General features: G+C 39.0%; 2 protein-coding genes across 2 annotated transcripts in view; one reads left to right on the top strand and one right to left on the bottom strand.

Moving 5' to 3' along the window:
- The window catches only part of LOC124162034 (rab proteins geranylgeranyltransferase component A), a 33,872-nt gene that overhangs the window by 8,052 nt on the left and 2,018 nt on the right, over positions 1–23,802 (bottom strand). The window contains exons 5-9 of the mRNA XM_046538364.1: positions 10,358–10,607; positions 8,024–8,246; positions 6,262–6,471; positions 5,352–5,476; positions 69–391 (exon numbers count right to left, since the gene is read on the bottom strand). Of these exons, the coding sequence (XP_046394320.1) occupies positions 69–391; positions 5,352–5,476; positions 6,262–6,471; positions 8,024–8,246; positions 10,358–10,607 (1,131 nt within the window). The remainder of the gene's footprint in view (positions 1–68; positions 392–5,351; positions 5,477–6,261; positions 6,472–8,023; positions 8,247–10,357; positions 10,608–23,802) is intronic.
- Positions 14,617–16,898, top strand: LOC124162035 (tigger transposable element-derived protein 6-like). The gene is made up of 2 exons (XM_046538365.1): positions 14,617–15,261; positions 15,371–16,898. Exon 2 carries the CDS (start codon positions 15,375–15,377, stop codon positions 16,875–16,877), a length of 1,503 nt encoding a protein of 500 aa, XP_046394321.1. The 5' UTR covers positions 14,617–15,261; positions 15,371–15,374; the 3' UTR covers positions 16,878–16,898.

The raw sequence follows: 23,802 nt of genomic DNA, 5'->3' as shown, positions 1-23,802 counted from the left end.
GGTACACTATAAACTTGTGGAAAACTTTTGTTACACTAACTCAAGGTATAGCTCCTTGAGAGACATACCTGCTTGACGGCAAACTCAAAGTCAAGATCGTAGTCGGGGCCAGAGCAGAGGAAAACGTTGGCAGGTGCATCGGCAGCCAGGTCGAAGGAGGACGTCTCGGGGCTGTTGAAGAACATGGACCAGAGGACGCGTGGCTTGGCCACCTCCTTGGATGCATCCGCCTCCCCCCCCTCCTCCTCGCTCGTCTGCGTCCCCTGCTCACCAGTCTCTGCCTTCCCGCTCCACGCATCGTCCTCAAAGTCAGTCCGCAACAGCTTCTTCACCACGGGCATCAAGTCCTCCTTGGCATTTTGCTGCTGCTTGCAAGTCATGTGCATCACATCTACAACAACACCAACTCAACATCAGAGAAGCGTGCAAGCTAGTACATAAGCATTAAATGATGCAATGATTCTATCAAACATTCTTGAATGACCATGATATAAGTGACGAGGTCTTTCATGGTATAGAAAAAACCTACCATGCTTTAGATCCAAAGAAAGAAACATCCAACAAGGTAAAGTCATCAAGTAAAAGGACTAGCCTTTACGAAGCCAATTTTCCATAATTTCAAGAAAAACTCACATAAAAAAATATTGCTCCATTTTATGATGCCTAGGGTTAAAATACATATCTACAGAATGAAAACAAAAACTTTAATAAAAGAAAGATTTACTCCATTCTATTGCATTTATCAATAGGGTAGTTTCCTTCATCTAAGAAAACAAAAGGCATTGATTGCAATTCGTTACCCACCATTAGTGTATTCATAATATACAAATTATGTATTTGGTTTCAGAAATCCCAGTTTAGATGAATTTTAATGGTCAATTTTAACCTCATTTGAAAAAGGCCAGATTGGTGCCCATGCGATCCCACTCCACGTGACATCAGAGGGGCCTAGTTTCTATACGAGTAGTAGGAGTTTTACATTGTCTGAGATTACTAATGCATGCATGAGGCACAGAGCTCAGGGAAACATTTCTTAATAATCACCTATTAAAATTGCCAATGGTCGGAAAGTTTTCTTCATTTGATAGGGTATTAATAATCCTTATTTAAGCCAAGCGCTACCTGCTAGCAGGGTACTCTGCTGCCTACTAGCATCCTGCGTCGTATCAGCACTCAAAGCTTCGTCCCAAGGTCACCTCACTTGTGGCAGCAGGAACCAGAATGACGTCACACGGAGTTTTCCCCGCATTCATACTTAGCCATCGCGTTTTCGAGCGCTTGAAAATTTTCACTTTTCACTTAACCACGAAAAATAGATATCATTTAAAAATCTAAAAGCGTGAAAAGCGTGAAGCTACTGCCATGCTTGGCAGCAAGCAGCCTGCATCGTAGCAGCATTCATAGCCTCGCACCCAGGTGGCCTCACACAGCAGCAGCCAGATGTCATGCGGGCTTTGCCCAGCATTCATACTTAGTCGTCCCGTTTTTGTGCACTTGAAAATTTTCACTTTTCATTTAATTGCAAAAAATAGATATCGTCATTTAAAAATCTAAATATACTACAAAAGTAATAATCTTTCGATTTAGGCATTAAAAATAATAGGAAACCACCCTATTATGCAAAACATTTATCAACAATTTTGATGAATATTTATTCTCAAAAACAAAAAATAAACATAACATACCTCTTAGGCATAAATTAAGAAAATAAACCTACTTCTTGCACATTTTGGTAATAGAAATAAAGTATAAACTACCCTAAATCAATAAATGCAAAAAACAATCAAATACAATTATTACACTTAATTAAAACATAAGGGTCAGAATAGGATGTTTTAAATTATGCTTGACTGAAGGCCACTGGCTTTGGCTGGGGTGAATGCTATACACTACACGACCTCACTTGGTCACAAAGTACATGTCATCATCAGACAAGACTTAGGGGACATTAAGAAAGGTGTGGCTTGCTCTACGGGATGTGGGAAACTTCTGTCAGCAGATTATAGACATTGTAAAACTAAGACTGATTCACACGAAAATAGATTAGCGTGGTTAGGATTTTGGCGCCGTAAGAATGGGAAAGTTGTTCAATTGAGAGTGACTTACCATGGACATGCATGAATCTATGCCGCACAAACCCACTTTTGTTGTACAACTGTACGTCATTCATCACCTGAGGTTTCACTTTGACTCAGTGCTTTCATTCACACTTTTACAAATAAAAGTGAAGAAGGGAGTGATCTTTGCAGGCTAATTGAGGGCAGAAAGTGAAAAAAAGTGAAAAACAACAAGATAATTTATGAATTGAAACTTATTTTAACATTTCTATCAATAACTATGGCCCCCAATTTAAAATATATTAAGCTGAAACTGGTTTTGAAGAAGCAGCCACAGGGTAACACATATAATATAAAGAATTGAAGAATAGCAGCATAATGAAATATAGTCAGGAGAAGACCAGTGAAAATAGAAAAGAATAAGGTTCACAGTGAATTGTACATAAGGTGATAAAACCTAAAAAGCTATAATTAAAAAAAATAATACTTGAATAAATAACTCTTGGGATTAAAGATATGCAAGAATTTTTTGGATTGACATTTCAACAGAACATTTTCCACCACCCTCAGAACAATAATACTTGCACAAATTTCTTACTGCTATTGAAATAATAGAATTGGTGAGAATACTGAGTGTGTTTACACATAATTCGCTGAGAAAGGACTAAATCTTTTAATAAAAAAAATTTAGTCTAGATAGGGTACACCTGTACTTTGAACTTAGTATACCGTATATCTCCGAATATAGTCCCCCCTTTTTTTCCAAAAATGGCCGCGAAAAAGTAAGGGGGGGGACTATAATCGAGTGTAATCCAATTTAGCATACTAAAGGTGACCATAAAGTAATAAATAACGGCATAATGGCTAATGTTCTCGTAGTCTTTCTATTTGAGTATATTTATGAGGATTATAATCGGAGATATTAGTAAATACTGCCACGTTTTACCGGAAATTAAGACAATTTTTACCACAAATGTTGTACAGATACGATTATTCCGATTCAAATAGCATATCGAATATGCGTTTTCACGGAATCCATCGGGTAGCCGCTAATTTTTCTTGGAAAAGTATTGTTAGAATAATTCAATCGACACTGATCACTTAATGACGCAAAACAGTAAATAATTAAAATGAAAACTAAACACACACTATCATTACATTAATCGAACACTAGAATTGAATCAATAGTATATGTACCCGTCGCTCATTTAATAACTACACGATTTAAATAAATGCGAAAAATAAACAGATAAAGTGAACCTTTCGTGACGATTTAGCATTTCATTGCGTCCGTAGCTACTATACGTCCGTGCGGTTCGTGTTTACAACCACTGCCTTTACCGCCTTCACAGAACAAGAATGCGCAATAGGTGATGCATTTGTTTCTGAAAAGGCGCAATAATCGACGACTTTAAACCAGAAGCGCCGGCATTACTGCATTTGATCGAAATACAGCGACTCAGCATCGAAAGTGTAATCAATTTATTGAGGAATATCTTCAATTGGTCAGGGTAAATAGGATCGATAAATTACGTCGCATAACGTTTCGCAATTATTTCCGCGATATTTTCTTTATTAAAAATAATTTTACGTTCAACAGTGAGGTGATGGATCAAGTAGAAAGATGAGGATCAATCCTGCCGCAGATTAGAGGCCTTCAAAGACGGAGTTTCGATGCCAATTTAAAAATAGCCGTTGCAGAATACGCCGTAAATCATAGTATTTACAGCGCTAGCAAAGCGCTAATACATCGCGGAAGTCATTTCGGGGGTCTCGATGCGGCAGATTCAAAGAATTAGAGGAAAATATCGTCGAATTTGTGCGCAAATGCAGAGCAGAAGCTCTTTGTGTAACTTATGCAATGATTCGCGACGAGGCATTGAAAATTGATATAATTTTTTTTCAGTTTTAATGTTTGTTGGAAAAAGTTTATTTCTTAATTTTATTACTTTGATATTTGTAAGTCCTGTAGTTTAATTGTTTTGCTTAGCAGGCATTTGATAGCAATATTTTTATAATATTTATAATTTATTTAACACAATTTTATTTAGATTTCCTAAATTCTTCAGGTCACTTGGATTTGTGATGACTTGATGGGTGTGTTACACTGGATCTAAGGAAGTTTCAGGGCCAAATGCAATACTGTTTATGGGCTTTAAGTTAAAGCTTATATATTGACATTGTCTGTAGTCATTTGGAAATCAAAAATATTAATAATTTGTGAAGGTTTAAAAAATACAATAGCCTTGGATACTTAAAAAAATTTCTCATTTCTTCATTACATCTGGTTAAGGAACTATAAATTACTGATACATGCAATGGATCACAACATGTTTTAGGTATAGTTATTTTGTTGTGATGGAAAATATGTGAACAGATTTGTTCTTAATCTTCACAGAAAATAATAGTTTTCATCGAATCTAGAATCTTAACTTGCTAACCACAGAAAAATTGCCTTCCTTTACATTTTAAAATTTTTCCCAAAACTCAGGTCTCAAAATTGGGGGGGGGGACTATATTAGGAGATATACGGTACATAGCACACTGTCTCACAAGGAAACTAATGACCACAGTGGCTATCATTCCTCTGCATACCACCCCAAAAGCTGCTTCAATGTGTGTGGGGAAGGGGGTGTTAGGACATCAGCAATTGACATATAAAAGAAGAAGTAAAAGAAAGAAGAAGTACACGCTCCACCCAGCGTTTATTAGTCTTACGATGTCCAGTGGATAAACAAATTTCTATACGAATGTTCGGCAAGAAATATCTTTCTGCTACACCTAGAAATACAGTGATGCTCTACGATGATGTTTTCCAAGTACTCTGAAAAATCTCCATTCTTAATTGCTCAAGCAATCAAAGCCTAGCACATAGCCTCCATGTCTCTGGTGGCTCCCAGCCAAATTCGTTTAAAAGATGAGTAACGCCCTTTGTTTGCTTGTGAGCTCACCAGCATGCAACAACACAAACACAATGACATCCTTACCAGTGGCCCATTGACATCAGTGGAACAATCACAGTGGAACCCAATCAGTGAACTGTGGCACTAACACCAACTTCAAGAGCAAAGGTGACTGTTTACAGCTGAGGAGGATGGATATTGTTGACTGATACACTGATATTCACAAAAAATGAGAGTATTTATTTTAAAATAGAAAAGTCACCTGGTTTTAAAATATGTAACGGTAAGTGAGTCAGTGTTAGGTCTGCATTAGAGCAATTTGAGATTTGAAAAATACTACTGTAAAGCAATAAAGCTAGATGCAGCAGTACCTCTCCTTGCATGTACTTACATAATCCGGGAGGACAGGCACTAGTAGCAGAGCCCAGTTCAATAATTGTCACAGGTTCTGGATGTCCCTCGTGAGGAGGAAACTGCAACAAAGTGAGCTCCTCCTTCTCAGAGGGAAGAATTGACCTGGAGAAGAAATCTTAAGTCACTAACTCACTAACAAAGTTGGAAAAATATGGCCATTCACTCTGACCCAAAGCTGCAGTTAAATAAAAACAATTGGTACATGGACGGGAACGTTGCAATAATAAAAATTCTCGTCCATTCAACATTCTTATGTAAGTTAATAACAAGAAAATGCAGATCTGCCACCACTCTCCAAGCACTGTCAATGCCATGAGATTTCCCATTCATTTAGTTGCTCACGGATAACCTTTCATTGAATAAAAGATTAGCTCACAAGAGAGTAAACAATGAATTACATGAGGCCCGTGCACACGGCTGAGCAGACAGGCAGGGGTTTGGTGATACCCTTGGAGAGGGCAGACTGCCTCCACAGAGCAGTGAAAATGAAAATTGAGGAAACATTTCTGTTTCAGTTGGAACAGACCTCTCTCTTCATTATCCATTCTCGTAAGTTTTAAATTCCCCCCTTTCCCCGCCTGCCCTAGTTTTAGTGGATCTTTTGTTCATGAGCGAGCAGAGGGAGCTTTACAAGTTTAAGGGACAGAGTCCTTTCAGAATTCGCATTCTCTTGCCAGAAGCTCAGGCAAGAAGGACACATTTCGGACTGCGGAGGTAGGCGAAACAAAAAGGTAAGATGGGACTTCCCTTTCCTAATTTCTGCTTCATTTCTATAAACTGTTATTGAAAGTGCGATAAAATAAAAATGAAAGTGTGATTTTCACGTATCTCTATACATAATTGGTCATTAACTTCCATTGGGCCACAGCAGCTAAGGAATAACTGACCTGTCGGTTATGAATATGCCACGAGAGAGGCCTCCCTTGGGTGCAGATGCCAGGTATTGTGGCGGAGCATACTCCATGCCAAGAACCAAGTTCTCCGTTTCAAGCCTCTTGCCAGCGGATATCACTCCTTTACACTTGGAATCAGACCCAACCAAAACAGCCTCAGCAGACCTCTTCAAGTGATAAACACCGCCAAACACAGCACACAGCCTGCAAGCAAAAGCGTGATCAGATACACCTGGCACAAGAAGACAGAATGTTAAGAATGCTTTAAAATGAATTCGGCATTGTTGATTCAATCTAGAAATTGGAATTCATCAAAATAATTCAGTTTATGGAGGGAAAAAATAAGTTGAGATGAACAAAAAAAATGCTCCTAATTAAGAAATTATCTCATAAATTTAGAACTAGAAAATGTAGAAGTAGCTGCCTATTTTTCCTGAGCTGGTGACATCATTTTAATGACATCTAAGGTCCTAATTTAGGGAAAAACCATCATAGAAGGAAAGAATCACTCACAACCGTATGAACAAAAATGAACAATGCAAGCCCGATGCAATAACATTGCGAGTAGCTGCTACCTGCTTGGCACAAGCTCATGATGTCACCAACTCATCTGCAAAAGGGATAAGGCTGTCGATTTTTTTGCCATGAATAGCCTGGGAAGTACATGACAGACTAACAGAAATACACAGGCCTCTTAAATTCTCAAACCCTACTACAATCGGCAAGAAAAGAAAATTGCTGAACAAGCCCATACAAAAGTGAAATGAAAATACTTTAAAGAGAGCAAAAGATTCAACATAAAGGTGGCATCTGACTACTGTACACAACATATGTCACAAAGTCCTATGCACACAATAAAATCATGTCTGTTCTTTCATTGTCCCCATTATCCACAATATTTATGAATTTTCTTTCATTTGTACTGCCACAAATGGTGGGTAACAATCCTCACATCACTTACAACACCAACCTACCAATTTTATATCTTTTTCTCTTCCAGAGATGACTTCTTTGAACACAACTGTCTTGCTCAAAACAATTTCGACTGCTTACCCTTCTCCGTATGTCTCTAAAGTAAGACTCTTGTTAATATGAAAAGCGTTATTACGAAGTTCTCACTATTACGAAGCAAATCGTTGATCCTGACGAAACGGCCTATCCAATCTACAGTAAAAGAAACGTTATCACGAAATTAAAAACTTAATTCCCGGTCCTGCCGGCTACAAAAAGAACTTTATTACGAAGTTCCACGAATAAGGAACGGCATGTAGGTGGATATACACTACGCTATACATTATTGCTCTTTATATAGTTTTAAAAATAGTTGGTTCTTTCGCTGATTGAGCGAAAACTGCCAGGGGCCGATTTATCGGCCCGAATTATTTCACTTTTTTTTCGTGATTGTGGCCTTTTCAACGGCTGTAATTTATGTAAACCCCCATAATCTATCTGTGGTCATAAGATATAAATATATCTTAAGAATATGGAAATAAATCTAGACATATTAAATAAAATTAAGTAGCTGAAAATTTTTTAAATCTGAAGTGTTGCTAATTCCGGCAAATAGCCTTGGCAGTCTTAATACATCCCAGCTGAAATGGGCTGGCAGTAAAACGGTTAAGTCTGCAGATTTTTAGTCAGTTTTAGTCAAGGTAAAGGAGAAATTTGGCAGTTTATGATCAATTGGATTATATTAATACCTAAATGTACACACTCGATCCAAGAACAGAGACTTCCTTGGATTAATTGCACTGACCTGCAGAAGCACTGAGGCAACTCGCCGCTGCCATACATGGGCCAGAGGAAGGGAGTGTTTCCGTAACGCCCAAGGCTGTACAGGAAACGGTGCGTCCTCACCAAACCATCATTGAACGATGTCGAATCCGTGCCCATACAGATAGCATAGAGCACATAATGGATGAGATTGGGCGTTAGCTTCTTGGCCTTCAAAAACTCCAAGAATGTCTTCGTTTCAAATTCTGAAAGTTGCACAGAGAGGAAAAGAAAATTAATTGGGTCACTCACTCGGATGAGTAATTAAAACTCATTTAAAGAATCGGGTAGATAGAGAGGAAAGATACGTTTAACCCTTGGTTACACACTTTTTCTTGAGGGTTTTGCCACATTTCTCAAAAATTCAAAATAGTGCGTTTACTGCATATGGTTTGCTAGTGGCACACTTTGGTGTTACTTACTATTCTGTACTATTTCCTCGACCAAGAACATTATCATTTGCAATTCCTTAAGAAAAATTGTTCAAAGTACAGCACACTCCCGATTATCCGGGCTATACCATTTTTCTGAACTGACGGCGGCTGACCTTGAGCGTGCTCGAAACCCACCCACTCTTCTAGCCTATCACAGAAGAGCGACAGGAGAAAGTGTGGAAGAGCCCGCAGTCTCTCTCCAACTCCATGCAGTGCACATCGCTCTCCAGCTAGCAGTGTTGCCAAGCCGAATCTTTGGAGATCGCACAGTGCTCGTTCTGCCGCCCCCACAAGTACCGTTATTCCCAAGGCTGGCAACGCCGATCAGCCATATGGAGGGGAGCGGAGGGGAAAAGGGAAGGGGATAGAGGGGAACAGAGAGGTGGAAGGGGCAGCGCTTCTCATTGGCTAGTTTCTATTTTCCACCCAGCCGCCGTCAGTTCGGAAAAATGGTATAATGATGGGGAGCGGCGGCACGAATAACCGGAAAACACGGATAACTTTCACTTTAATGTCCTGTAATGTTCATAATTTACATAAGACAAACAATAACTTATTATATATGCAGATATACGACCATAAATGCGGAAAAACGCAAAATGCGGAAACACTAAATACGGATAATTTTTACATTGTCCTAATAGGGAATGAATCGGGACCCAAAAAAAAAAACACTAAATGCGGAAAAACGTTAAATGCGAAGACGTTAAATCCGGATCCGACTGTACTCATTTTATTACGGCTTCTTATAAGAAATGATTTCGAAAACCATGCATCTGGGCTGCGTGATCGCGGGTACAGATAATTGGTATGCACGAATGCTTGAAAATCACTGTGCGACGTCGGAAACAACACTTCCAGGCACCACGCCACGTAGTCGCATCTTGCACAGGTTGCAACTGCTGGGGGATGTGTATCCGTAATCACGGAGTGTGATTGTGCACTACGAGGCTTGGAAAATAGGAACACGGAGCTAAGGTGAATGAAGCTAGTGTGCGTTGCTTCCATTTCACGAAAAGGATTCTAATGGAAATATTAAGCCCAGTGTATCCTAGCATTCAAATGCAGTAATTCCGGTGATTTTGAGCCCGATTTTGTTTTTTATAAAGATCGCAGAAAAATTGTGCGAGTGAAAATCATGCACGGATATACCGCAGCCGGATAATCGGGAGTCTGTTGTATTTATCAAGAATTTGCATATTAATGTACTTTATTTTTGTTCATAAATGAAAGATAAAAATACTTAAAGAGCTTTTAATTATAAGAAGTTATCCAAATGCGCTAATATAACCTAAAATTCTAATGTATATTTAGGGAAACCAAAAACATTAAAGTATGGCAAAAAAAGCCACAAGCGTGCACTGGCGCTATCCACCCGGGCACGTGTAGCTAAGGGTTAAACAAAAAAAACTCTCCGCACTGATTCATTCTCTCAATGCATTATCTTCACATAATGTAGCTACTTTATAAAGCATCTTCAAAGCTTTACAAAGCAGCTAAAGGTGACATGACCCCAATTAAAAAATGATTTTGAGCAAAATATGTACACTAAACGATAAAAATACATATGTACTATCCGTCAATAGGATCACCATAGGATCATAGGATCTTATATAGGTGACCAATCTTGGTCCTTCAACCATTAGATAGTTTATTTATTTATTATCAACTTCCCCATAAACAGCACATGATGACCTTTTAACAACGAGGGTTTCCAATAATAACCAAGTGCAACACAAACAACCATGCCCTGGATAGGGATCACCTACCCAGGCGGGATTCGAACCCACGACCTACGGTTGGCAGGCGAGGACTTTACCCCACCGCCACCGAGGCCGGCAGTAACTATTGATACGAGGCTAGACAAAATGCCACACAATCACCTTCGAACTCTTCTGGATGGTTCTCCCGTTCCATGCAAGAGGTGAGAAGCTTCATGAGCATGCGCTTCTCGACGACGCTGACATTTCGGGTGGCAAACACGTCCGCACGAGAGCAAGGGACTGGCTCCAAGCGCCCTTCCCCCTCCTCCTGCAGCCACGTCACCACACGAGACACACTGCGGAACTCTGCATATCGAGCAATGTTCGAGGATATCAACAGCTCTACCAAGGAGCCCCTGGCAAACAGAAGCTGTGAAATACAACAAACACACACAATGATCAGGGAGGGAGGTTTTACCACGAATGTTTTGGGATACTGCTAATGAGACCAATGCAATACATGTTACGTACAAGGTTTTCACCTCAATGGTCTATTATCATGTTCCCCACTTAAGCTATTTACCCCACTCCAAAATCATGTCCAAAGTTTCTTAAACATATCTATATATTCTAAGGAGAGGCCCATTAATTTTAATATTTTGAATGCTTGATTTCACCCTCAAAAAAAGTTGGGAGAAATAATAAATAGTTTAAAAATCAGGTAAATGCTTAACACCCAGAGGTTGCTCAAGGGCATAAAATGCAATTATAATTAATTTTCTCCAATAATATTTCTAATCTTTATATTATTTCTACTGTATAGATACCTTTTTCTCAACTTATACACAACCAAACTCTACAAATGAGGTACCAAAATGCACAGAATTTATCAGGGATATCTTACTTCCTAAATATTGCTATTGTTTACTAAAATTGGTTTTTAAATAATAATAATATGTAATAAAAAAACGGTAAATATTCCCGACGTTAACGGCACACAAACTGATACATTTGTTCATTTGCAACAATATCTCGCATTCATTAAATAACTTTTATCAAAATGCGGCTGATTCCACATTCAAGTCTCCTGTTGATACGTAAGTATGAGTCATCATGTGCGTTTAACAGAGGATAGAGTAATTACTTCCAATGTTGTGTTTAAAGAGGTCCTCTGACCTCAATTTGTACATGAACATTCCAATTAAATTTGTACATAAGACCCTGCCTTTTTTCTCTACATTTTAAAATTAGAAACGCGCCTATCCCTCTGTGGACCTGCATTGAAAAGAGTGAGGGAAGCCTGCTGGGAGCAGGCGCAGCACGCTCGTACTACATAAAATTTACAGCCAGCTAGCACAAAAACTCAATCCACTTTTACACCAAAGGAACTGTTTTTGTGAAATACAATATTTAAGAGCCTAACATGGCTGGTTTCTCGCAAGATGAATCGGTCAGCTGATAGGTCTGGCACACACTATTGCCTTACACAAATCCCTCAAAAACCTTCCCCTGGCAAGGACTAAGGAAGCAATTCCTTGTATGCCTCAATGGTAGAATGTCAATTATGTACTTGCAAAACATTGGATACCAAAACAGCTCAAATTTACCCATGTGCATAATAGATTTTGAACATGAACAGTTACAACTTTGTCATCAACATAAATGATCAAAATAATTCACTGTAGGATGGGAAGTTTCAAAGAAGCATAATCTACTTATCGATAAACTTTCCTTATTTCACTTACTCCAAATAAATGCTTGAAGACTGCATTCTCAATTTGTACAAAGTTGTTTTGCCAGTAAAACCACTAACAAGGGATGTTCCTCAAATTCAGATTTTGATTTTATCCATCTATCATTGATTAAAATATTGATATTAAAATTGTAGCATTATAATAACACCGCCAAGATTTTCTACATCACCGAAATCACATGGTTTTGAAGACTAATTTTAGCAAAAAATAAAAACACTTTCACGGACCTCTAGTTATAAAACCGTAAAGTGGGAGGGAAATTATGAATTTCTGTTAAGAATGAAAACACAGTTATTGGTTGAAGCTGTCAAGATGTCACTTGAGTTCTTCTGTGCAAGTGAATACATGTGAGGAGTACTCCTCTCGGGTAGATGGGAGGGAAGCCTATACCCTCATTATTATTGGGATTCATGTAAATACGTACTTCTCTTAAGGTGTTCTTGTGAAGTTTTAGGATACCTTTTTTAGGAACTATTTATACAAATAGGAGAAAATGTTTGAGGAGGATCAACAAAGCTCTAGACTAGCAAATTACATATTCCACAATCCACCTTCAACTTTACTTGCAGAAAAAATGCGGAATATTTTTAAGAAATAAACATTTACGATTAATTGAGGCTAAACCATAGCAAAATAAGCAGAGTTAAAGAGAAAGTGAGTCTGTACTAATCATCAGTACTTTCCTTAGACAAGTTGTTTCCTCGTGCAAGTAGCAATGCGTTCACGTCATCTGCAATTCATTGGTTAGCAAATACATATGTACGTTAATTGGTAGCATATTCTAAATACGTAACGGTTGTAAATCACCGATGAACATCTTAACATAGTTGGTAGCCATTTAAATGAACCAAAAAAATGTAAGCACACAATTTAAATCTTACGTTTAATGCATGAAGCATTCAGCATACCAGAGAGTTCTCAAGCACAAATATGTGTAAGAACGATAATCTGGCAAAGTTAATGCTCTTGGGTACCCCTGTTGGTAGAGCCATACTAACTCTATATAAAAAAATATATTTTCTTCATTTTTCAGAATTTTTTAAAAACATATACTACATAGGAAGTAGATTGTGTGCATATTAAAATTTTGTGAAGTACGGCATGGATGTAAAATTTGCAGTACATGGTACAGTGAAACCTCTATACAACGAACCCCTATACAACGAAATTTTAAGAAAACCCCTCTATTTCGAAGTTAATGGCCCGGTCCCGGTTCCTTCCAATGGTTAATGCACGCAAAAAAACCTCGCGTAACGAACCTCTCTAACTACGAAAACTCCGTACAACGAAGTCCACACTTGGGCCCAAAACAGGAAAAGTGCCCCTCTAGAACGAATTATTGAGAATAAACGCAGTATTTTACATTTTATAATTTTTCCTTAGATATTTACGTAATAAGCAGGAAATAGAACTACAGCGGAGGGTGCCGTTGACGTGTCTGCTAAGGCAATGAAGATAGTATCGACGGCAACATCGGAAAAGGCGCAAGCTCAAACGAGCCCTTGGATTCACATGCATATTTTCTAAACGCGTGAGAGTGTAACACGGCCCAGATAAGTCATACTATGTAGAACTGGCTCGCCACCATCTGCTTGTCTCGTATCAACTCACTCTGCGACCCCTGTTCCGAAAGTACGTATCAAATGTCTCTTCGGAGTTGTTGCGAGCGAAGTTGGGAGGGGAGTTGCCTTTTTCTACGTATCAAATGTCTCTTCGGAGTTGTTGCGAGCGAAGTTGGGAGGGGAGTTGCCTTTTTCTCCCCCTCCCCCCCAGGTAGCTGGAGGGTGAGAGCGGGTCGGATGACTAATGGACCGAGAGGGGCGGGGGCGTAACAGTGGCAGCCGGCCAGCTGTAACCCAGTACAGAAAGGTAACCTGAGAAGATTTCTACGTAATGTGATCTTGCTCGGTGAAGGCCATAGTCAACTAAGATAACTACTGATTACTCATCCACTCCTCTATCACCCTTCTCAGCTAACGGGGAGCGAAGCATTGGCTTTATTTGTACCTACTTTTTCTTATGGTGGGAACCGTCGGAGTTGACAATGTATGTTTACTATGGCGAAGTATTCAAAACTTCATTGGTTGGTGTTCAACCAATGAGCGCAAATTTTTGTCTACTCTGTCCCCATCCCAGAGGAAAATCTGGAGAATCCCCTCCACCAAATATATATATATATATATATATATAACCGTCTTTTCCTTGATGGATGTAGTCTGTTAACCTGCAAGTGGTGCGTTTGCTCGAGATCGTACATATATTTGCTCGATTGCGTGAGGATACCATCTTCATTGTGTTTATGGAACGCCCATAATTCGACGGGGATCTGGTCCAACTGGAAGAATTTCGAAGCTGATTTGGATTCCACGCCGATCGCCAAGAAATTTAATACTTGTGACACGGATTGGGCGAATACGTTGCGGAAGACAGGTAAGACTGAAAGCATTTTATTTGATGATTCTCTACCAATTTTTCTATTACGTCATGAAATTATTTTGCCCTTTAAAATCACTGATGTTTTGAAGTATTGCATCTCGTAAAGTAATTCATCTGTTGCAATTGTATAATAATTAAAGGCAATTTATTTCACAATTTTGAATAAAATTATCAGTAATCCTTCAAGATATAGCATTTTAACTACGTTTTTGATAACAAAATATTGGTACTCAAAAACTGCATCTCCACTTTCACGGCTAATTATTACGTTCTAGCGCTTTATCCTATTCCCTTCCGTAAATTCCCATCACCTTTGGCAATAAACCTCTCCGTACCTTTACCCTACCCTTTCTCCTAGTGACATGGTATGACGAATGGCCTGAGGTGCCTTGCCTATCACATCATACCTTTCCTCTTCCCGTCCCCCCTTCCAACCCGCCACGTCCCTCCAGCGCACCCGTTCCCCACTTGACCAGTCACTAACTCCGACCAACCAAATTTTCATGCATGGTACATACCTGATGGCATCGCTAAGCAATGTCAAGTAACGTAAAAGAATTTATCTTTTACGTTACTTGACATCTTTTACGTTTTGCTCAAAACCAAATATTTTTTATCTATCGAGGAATCACTGATGATATAAAAAATTTGGCTAGTCTTCAACTTATTTTATCTTCATCGCAATGGATTCAGTAGTAACAAAGATGCGACTCTTCAGACTCGAATATCTTTCCTGTGTGCGAGGACAATTGAAGTCTGGAACTCATTCCCTGTTCGCTTTACTGATTATTAGGAGCTGAGAAAATATAGGAATAGTCTGTCCTAGTCTGCTTTAGTCATTACCTGTGGAAACGGCTGCACGAGTTGATTGTGACAACAGGACTTGCTTCTACGGTACGAACTGGAAAATATTTTGAGATTATTCTTTCTTAATTTTTCTATAAATTGAGTATTTTTCGGTTATTTTTATTCCTTCCTTATTATTATAATTATTCCTTTACAGTAAAATGGCCAATACCACCAAAAAACGCCGACAACTCTCCATTGAAACGAAGTTGCAAATTTTGGAATCGGTCGACACTGGAGAGAAAAAAACGGCAATTGCGGAGAGATTTAACATTCCGGCATCCACACTTTCCACAATTATTGCCAACAGGCACAAGATGGGAAATGGTATTGAGAAATTTGGTCCGGAAAGGAAGAGGTCTCGGTCATGCAAAAATGACGAATTAGACAGGAAAGTATTTGAGTGGTTTACGGAAGTGAGAAGTGCCAATATCCCGTTATCTGGGTCCATCCTACAGGACCGGGCGAAAACAATAGCCCTAAAATTAGGAATAGATGATTTCCACGCCTCTAATGGATGGCTCTCAAGATTTAAGCGTCGGTGGAATTTGACGACTCTCAGGGTATGTGGGGAGGAAGCAGCAGTCGACGTGGCCGTGGTGGAGGAGTGGAAGAAAAATTTGCCTTCCTTGTTGGCTGGGTATGACCCCAAAGACATTTTTAACGCCGATGAGTCTGGCTTCTTCTATAATCTCCTTCCGGACTCCACGTTAGCTACCAAGGGAGAAATTTGCCATGGGGGCAAACGAAGTAAAGAAAGATTGACCGTTCTTTTCTGCACTAACAGTGACGGGTCAGAAAAGTTGAAGCCTTTCGTGATTGGTAAATTTGCTAGTCCGAGGTGCTTCAAGCATGTTAAAAAATTGCCATGCCGTTATGGGAATAACAAAAGTGCGTGGATGACGGCAATTTTATTTAGAGAGTGGCTCGCATCACTTGACGCAGTCATGGGGGGTAAAAACAGAAAAATTCTTCTTTTCCTTGACGGCTGCACCGCTCACAAAACATCAGATATGAAACTGAGAAACGTGAAAGTCGTACATTTTCCCCCTAATTGCACGAGCAAAGTGCAACCACTCGATCAGGGGATTATTTCCCTCGTGAAGAGGGCATATAGAAGGCAGCTGGTTGAATATCTTCTACCTAGAATAGGAAACACGGAAGACATCAAGTCACTGAAGTGGAACATCCTGCAAGCCATTCAGCGTCTCTGTGTTGCATGGGATGGAGTAGAGAAGAGCGCAATCACGAATTGCTTAAGGAGGGCAGGCTTTCCCGGAGAGATGGACGTCCAAGACGACCCACAGCCGGAGGAGAGGGAGGAATGGGGCGAAGTCGCACAATTGCTAAACATTGAAGGGGTATCTTTCGAAGACTTTGCAAACATTGATGATGATCTCGCTGTTTTTGGCAAGAATGAGGATCCTGAAATAATCACAGAGACGCAGGATGTGAGCGATGAAGAGAGAGAAGAGTCCAGCAATTGCGTAGTACGCCCCAGTTGGAAGGAAGTGGTGGACGCAGTAGATGTTTTGGAGCGAGTTTTTATTACTTCAGAAGATGGAATAGAAAATTTGAAAATTCTGCGGCAGGTTGAGCAAGCAGCCAGTAAAGAAATGAGAAAAAGGATGAGGCAGACAACTTTGCAAAACTATTTTAAATAGAATAATTTTGGATTAAAAAACTTAAAAACAGATACCGTCTCTTATTTATTAAAAATATTATTTAAACCCATTTTTTTCGAAATTTGTTTAAACTTCCTAAAATGTACTCATTTGAAAAGAATATGGAATGTTTCGGCTGAGGTAAGTCTCAAGAGAGCTGTCTGTATATACAGCGAGGACAGTAGACGATGTTGTATTTATATTTGTGAGGAGGTAAGTGAAGGAGAGATAAATCGAAAGGCAGATTACTAATACATGAATTTTGTCCTCCTTCTGGGTGTGTGTCAAATAAGTTGGGTTACTTGAAGAGCGGCAGACCACAGGGTCACGCACTGTCGGAGACGCATGAGATTTTGGTTAGGGGAAGGGGAATCACTGAGGAGAGGGATGGCTCCCCGAAGAAACGTGGAAGGGGAGGGGAGATAACAGCAGCATTGTAGAGAAAGTCGCCTAAGTGCGTAGTTCTTCTTCCTTTCAGAGGGGAAATGTTATTGAATAATAGACATTTTGGTATGAAATGTTTGGGAGTGGTTAGTAGTAAATCCACTCCTTTCCTCCTCATTTCAGTGCGTGCGTGGGGTTAGACTTCTTGCTGTGTCCAACTGGAAACATCTCCATTCCAAATTGTTAGCATGAAATATTTTCAGTGCAACTAGAGTTTTCAGATTATCGATCTTCGCCTGGTTTGGGCAGAAGTCCTTCAAGTGTCATAAAAGACGCGAAAAGGAGTGGGATCAGGTTCTTTCACGTGTTTTTATTCTCTGCTAACGTAACGTAACTGATTGCTAACGTAAGTCGTATTGAATTGGTTAGATAGTGCTTTAGTGACTAATTATCCCAGTTTAATAGTTATGGCCTGCAAATGGCACATACGAGAAATACGTTCGGTAAAGGACTGAAAAACCACAAACCTCGCTTAAAATTGACTAACAATAAGTATGAAGAGGTGAACTGGATGAATTCCCAGCGATTCCAACTGTCCTTATACTCGGGGAATACTTAGTTGTTGTTTTTTGTCTATCAGTGGGTAAAGTAATTGCGTAAGCTTGGTTTCGCTGAGCGTATGACTGAAGACGGTTCCGGGATTTCCTTCCTTACCTTCCCATTCTATCCTCTCCCGAGGGCGTCGGCGGGCTCCTTTGTCGCGACGACCCCCTCCATTTCCCTACCTTTTTACCACCCCCTCCTTAGGTAACTCGGGCGTATAAGTCTCGGACTTGGTTCTCGGGCTAAAGTTGAAACCGTATGGAGATTTTTAGTCTCTCCTAAACACTGGATGAAAGGCGACAAAGCGTGGATTCAAATATTATCCTGGCTTACTCGAGGATAGTACTGCGTTTTGGCACCGAGGAATGGGTGTACCAGCGGAATACTGATCGTGTCCAGCTTCTATTAAGTTATACCTGAGAGGAGTATCGGTCATACTGAATGCATTATCATCTGAGATTGCCATTGTTACTTCGATTGCCGACTTCCACGATTTTACTCGTGGTAACTAACACGCCCCACCTAACTTCCATCGTCGTTTATAGATATTAGTACATACCGGTCACGAACATAGATATTTACCGGAATTTCAATAGGATGCCAACAATGCACTTTATTTCGTAAGTCTTTGGGCAATATTGCTCTTTCAGGCAAATTTGCTGCACAAAACTGCCATTTGATATCGACTTCAATTATTACACTCAAAGAATAATGCCGACTAGATACTCAGGAAAATTATGGATCACTCTTTAAGACGTGATCCTTTGACATTAATTTAAAAAAAATTGTTTATCATCACTCTAGGGAAGGTTTTAATGGCGAATGAAGCAAGATTGATAAATTTACTCGACTTGCATCGTAAAGCACACGGAACACTTTGTGCCCCTGCGAAGACGCAACCCGCTCGTTACCCCTATACAACGAAACCCTCTACAGCGAAGTCATGATTTTCCCGGTCCCCTCAAATTCGTTTTACGGAGGTTTTACTGTATATATGTCTTGATGGATGTCTGAGTTTGAGTCTTGCTTGCCTAGGAACACACGATGCTTACATAAACTATTTTATGTGATGATCATCCAATTATGAGGACATGTAGCTGCGATTTTTACAAGTCCAATCTTAGACGTTCATGTTAACAGCTTGAAATCACGTAAGAGGATGTACTAAAGCACATTTGAAAATAAAGTCAGGGTAAACTTCATTTCTATGTTCTGGCTGGGAAATGAAAGGCAAAACTATATAACAGAGATATTTCAAATATTCTTATGCTACTCTTAGCACAGAAAAGTTTTCATAGTGTACGTACTGGCAGGAAAGGATTAACGTGATGAAAATACACAATGACACTGTCACCAGGCAAGAGCTACTCAATGTGACAAATAATCTATGATGCTGCTCTTGTACTTATGGCTATAGGTCACAGGTAACTACAAATCCTAGATTTAAATGATTTTAAATTGTTCAGGCGTGCAATTATTATCATTATTATTACTATTATTATTTTAGATATGACTAACTGAATTTTACAAAATACTGTTTTCTTGCAAGATAAAGCTCATTAAAAGGTTCATGGTCACTAGTTTCTCTTAGCTTATCCCTGATCTCATTTTTCAGTATCCCATATGTTTACAAAAACAATTACGACCACTTAGGATTCATTATGTCAGCAGAAATCTAGTCTTATTCCTAAGTCTGGTCTTCATTAATGTATTTCTATAGGAATTGCTTTCATAGAAAAATAATCAATGACTACAGTTCCAAGTTTCGATGATTAAAGGAATTACAGAAGACTTCAAGCCTGATCTCAACTTAACACTGCTAGAAAATGGAATGTTGCAATTTGATCACATTCAAGTGTTAATCTCAAGTAATTCTATGCAGAGAAGTAAGCATAAGTCTTTCAAATGCATATAAAATTATAGTTGGTAACAATCACCTGTCAAAATATGCAAGTTCTTTCATCAATTGTTGGCATCTGACATGTCAATTTTATGAAGCAGCATGTGCCAATGCATTTTCCAAATACCTCATTTTCACGCATACATGGAGCTACTTAACAGTTATTTCTCTTTGATTGGTGAAATTATGAGAATCACTCACTGTCTGCAAGTATTGACCTAGGAAAATTACTCTCTCAGGTCTTGCGTGAGCTTTTAAAATTGTAATAAGCAAAAGCAATACGATTGTAGCCAGTATGGCTATGAGCGCTTGTTATGAATAACAGAAACAGAATGAATTTTTCAATGAGTAGGTAATGACTCTTTATGATTTCCCAATCAAAATACACGTGTACATAATATTGAGCACCCATCTTGATGGCATATTTAAAAAAGGGTATGACTTAAATAAGCTGCTGAGAAAATTAATTTTAATTGCACTTGGTGTTCTGGAGCGACCTCTAAATATAAAAAAAAAAATCAGCCAGATTTTTCAAGCAAATAGATAACCCAAATCTTATTTTGATGAGCTTCCAAGAATCTAGACTTGAAAAAATAAAAAAATATGAACCACACCCTAATGTCCTCCAGTTTCAGGAAGGATTGTTGTTATTGGCTACTGTTGGACAGAACACATAAGACAAGCCTTTGCCAAGCTGAAACTGAAGCTTTCCGTTTAAAACACCCTCAAGGCTGCAAAACATTCATTCTTATGCTCGCAAAACATCAATGAAAGAGTTGGTGGTTATTCATCAATCCAAACAAAGTGTCCAACACCTGGCAGCCTAAAGTCGAAGCTTTAGAAAGGTGATCATCCTATACAAGTCATTTGAGCACAGGTGCTTTGCATGATTTATTGACTTTGTTCATGCATATTGCAATTAATGTTATCAATATTTAACTAAATGGATTCCAAGAACCTTTAACCGGTGACGTGCGGTCTGAGAGACCACTGCGTTTCTAAAATTATGAATATTTTCAAAATATCTATAATTCTCGTTAGCTTCATATTTTTGCATAACAAGGACATCCCACTCTTAAAATTTAACGTTCCTTTTATTAATTTCTGTAAATTTGCAATTGAACTCGATTAGCGGTCTGAGAGACCGCATGTCACTTACTAAGAATGCATCAAGAAAAGGAATATGTGGGATAAATTTCATAGCTACTCACTACTCAGCCTTCCAAATTTAACATTTAAGGCCTTTTTTGAATCTGGCGAAATATTGATACATAACTATAATAATTATAGCTCAAGTGTTTTTGGCATCAGTTTTTTGATCCTGCTTCAAATCACAATTTTTATGACAAATTGGTTCGTATTGGGAGTGTAAAAATTTTAATATAAGTTTTAAAATAGTTGAGCATTCAAAGAAAAATTAAACAAAACAATAAAAATGGCGTAGCAATATTTTAGGAATTTTTGATTTATTGCGGTCTCCCAGACCGCATGTCACTGGTAGTGTAACAAGAATTGCACGTCGCTGGTTAAGGGTTAAAAATTAATTTCGGCTGAAATCAATACATACACAAATACTTGTCAAGTACAGTCAGATCAGCATATTAAAATAAATTGAAGACTGATTTCATTGACCTTCCACCTCTTTATGCATGCAACAGTTATTCATTCACTCAGCTGAATCAAATTCAGATACGACATCTCAATGTTCGGCCATCAGAGTCCCCTGCGTGCGAGCCAATGTCTCCGGGTATTTTCCCCTAAATAATATTGATGTGGCAATAATGAACATTAAAAATTAATTTTTTAATTTAAGTATACCTGGACTAGCCACTGTAATAACTTTACAGAGTCAATGCAATGCATAAATTGTGCAAAAAATCTACAGATCATCTACATAAAAAATCATTTGCCTTGACTGGGATTCGAACCCAGATCTCCCGATTTCCGGTCGAGTGCTTTCGCCACCGAGCTATAGAGATGTCATTCTCCTCTGTGGAAATTTGAGGACTATACCAGACAAAGTGGTCTGGACTTATGAGCATATTATGCGACTAGCAGCCCAAGTCGTGCGCACAGCGCCACAGCCGGAGAGCAAAGCCCGAACTTTGAATGCTAAGAGGTGTTCGCTCTTGACTGATTTGAGTATGCCGGGACTAGCCACGGTGATAACTTTTATAGGTGTCACCCGCAAAAAACAAGCATCAATTACAGCTGGTACAGAGATTTAGACAGAATTTTCGGAATTAATAACATTCCAGTCTTGTTAATCACTCAAGCAAATACTCCACTAGCATGACATAAAATACTCAGGTTTACAAAATTCTAGATAACCTTCTATTAAGTAACCTTCCGCAGAATACCAGGCCTGCTGATCTTCTACTCAATTTCACGTGTGCTGTAGGTTCGCTAATTCCTACTCTTTTTCTTCTTCACTACCTCCACAATCCTATATTTATTTCCCCCAAGCAGAAATGAGCAAAAATAGGCCATCAATGAAAACGGATTTGCTTGAGTAGGTTTTGGCAGGGTGATGCATGTGAAGGAGTAAATCTTACAAATCCATTCTCCTTCAGACGACAGTTTTTCTCGAATTGCAGTTGGCTCAGTAAAAGGATGCAGGCTCAATATTTAATATTAGTTTTGCAATTCTTAATTCTTGGAAGTGAATTTTAATCGTTAATGACCAATTCCCTCTCTATACACCATCGGATGCCACCACCAACAAATTTATTCTGTCCCTATGCAGGTCTAGTTCAGGCTGTCAGCAGTGGCTGACTATGACCGGTCTGATCCTGGCCATTCCTTAAATTTCTCAGGGACTACTTACACGAAAGAAGGAAGGATTGGTATGAACTTGCATTGTCCTGTAAAAGGGTGTTAATGGTAATCTTGGGAGGACACAAAAATAGCACAAGTCGCATAAAACTGCATGGCTGTAAACAAATCAGAAAAAATCTACTCCACAATAAATGTCAGTCTGAAGACATCTCCAAGATGGGATGAGGAATATGGGTAGCCAATCCAAAGAGCCATGAGGAGGTTTGCCAGAAGCAGAATGGAATATTAGGGTGGGAAACTCACTAAATAAAAGAGTCACACAAAAACCACACATTTGCAAGTGTTGTACGAAAGGCTGGCTCATACAAAATTTCAGGCCACGTCAGCATGAATAATAAAACTAGAATTATTGAGTGAAACTAAATGTGTAAATCATTCATTTTGCTGGCACAGATCAGCATTACAGTTAGTTTCCTTACGCTAAGGTAATGAGCAGTGACGTTATGGCAAAATTAACAGTGCCGGAACGCACTTTCCTTAACTTTCTTTAGAATGAAATATTACAGTTTTTTCAATTACCAGTTACATACCATTTACATTATATAACATTTCTTTGTTTTGGTTACAAATGTAAATATTAGAAATTATGATGCAAAAAAATTGATAAAAGTGTAACTAGACTATAATGTCATTTGATAACCAGTGCCGGAACGGTGTTCCAGTGGGTTCCGCCACCATGAAACTCCTGGTAATGAGCAAATGCCTCCTTGGCTATGTGAAAAAAATGCCAATGTCAACAATTTAAGCTGAGGCTTTTTGAGATTTGTGGATGAAACCATGTACCCACAAGAATAGGGTAGTTTCCTTCATCAAAGGAAACGAAAGACATTTATTGTGATTCATTACCCACAAGTGTATTCATAATATACTAATTATTTGGTTTCAGAAATCCCCGTTCACACGAATGTTAATGGTCAATTTTAACCTCATTTGAAAAAGGCCAGATTGGCGCCCATGCGATGCCACTCCACGTGACGTCACAGGGGCCCAGAATAGAAAGATCAAGCCAGAAATTTTCACATAGGAGAGAGAAAGAAGAGGTCACTATCCACCTTCTAAGGAGAGATAATGGAACAAGTTGAATCAACCACCTACCTTGGGAACATGATTACCAAGGATGTAAGAATCACAACAGACAGAGTATCATACAGCCAAAACTAAAAGACCTTTCAGGACACAGAGTCTGCTGCTATGCTCCAA

The sequence above is a fragment of the Ischnura elegans genome, chromosome 7 (assembly GCF_921293095.1).
Source record: "Ischnura elegans chromosome 7, ioIscEleg1.1, whole genome shotgun sequence".
Lineage (NCBI taxonomy): Eukaryota > Metazoa > Arthropoda > Insecta > Odonata > Coenagrionidae > Ischnura > Ischnura elegans.
This window is presented reverse-complemented; position numbering and strand designations above follow the sequence as displayed.

Excerpts from the sequence above, each read along its gene's own strand:
- LOC124162035 (XM_046538365.1), top strand. The coding sequence starts at position 15,375 with ATGGCCAATACCACCAAAAAACGCCGACAACTCTCCATTGAAACGAAG.